The sequence below is a fragment of the Bison bison genome, unplaced genomic scaffold, assembly GCF_000754665.1.
Source record: "Bison bison bison isolate TAMUID 2011002044 unplaced genomic scaffold, Bison_UMD1.0 scf7180017859419, whole genome shotgun sequence".
NCBI classification, from domain to species: Eukaryota; Metazoa; Chordata; class Mammalia; order Artiodactyla; family Bovidae; genus Bison; species Bison bison.
In genome coordinates, this window is record NW_011489991.1 from 1 (window position 1) to 366 (window position 366).

General features: G+C 58.7%; 1 protein-coding gene across 1 annotated transcript in view; it reads right to left on the reverse strand.

Annotated features, from left to right (window-relative positions):
* Positions 1 to 8: 8 nt before the first annotated feature.
* LOC104981874 (olfactory receptor 10Q1) overlaps positions 9 to 366 on the reverse strand; it is a gene marked incomplete at its 3' end in the record, with an annotated part of 37,374 nt that continues 37,016 nt past the window's right edge. Inside the window, exon 3 of the mRNA XM_010831130.1 lies at positions 9 to 72. Within this exon, the coding sequence (XP_010829432.1) occupies positions 9 to 72 (64 nt within the window). The remainder of the gene's footprint in view (positions 73 to 366) is intronic.

The window sequence follows — 366 nt, forward strand, 5'->3', positions numbered from 1 at the left end:
GGCATCACAGGGAGAGCCCTTCTCCCATGGAGGAGTCCCCTCAGGGCCCCTTTCATGTCCTTGTTCCTCAGGCTGTAGATGAAGGGGTTCATCATGGGGGTCACCACAGTGAACAGCACCGCCCCAATCTTGTCTCTGTTGTCAGGGTCAGAGGATGAAGGGAAGAAGTAGACCCCTGCGATGGTCCCGTAGAAGAGGAACACGACTGTCAGGTGAGAGCCACAGGTGGAGAAGGCTTTCCACCGCCCCTCTGTGGGTGAGAGTCTCAGGACAGCCCTGATGACGCAGACATAGGAGATGAGGGTGAGGGCGAAGGGCAGGGTGACGACCCACGAGCCCACGACAAAGAGCACGAGCTCATTGGCC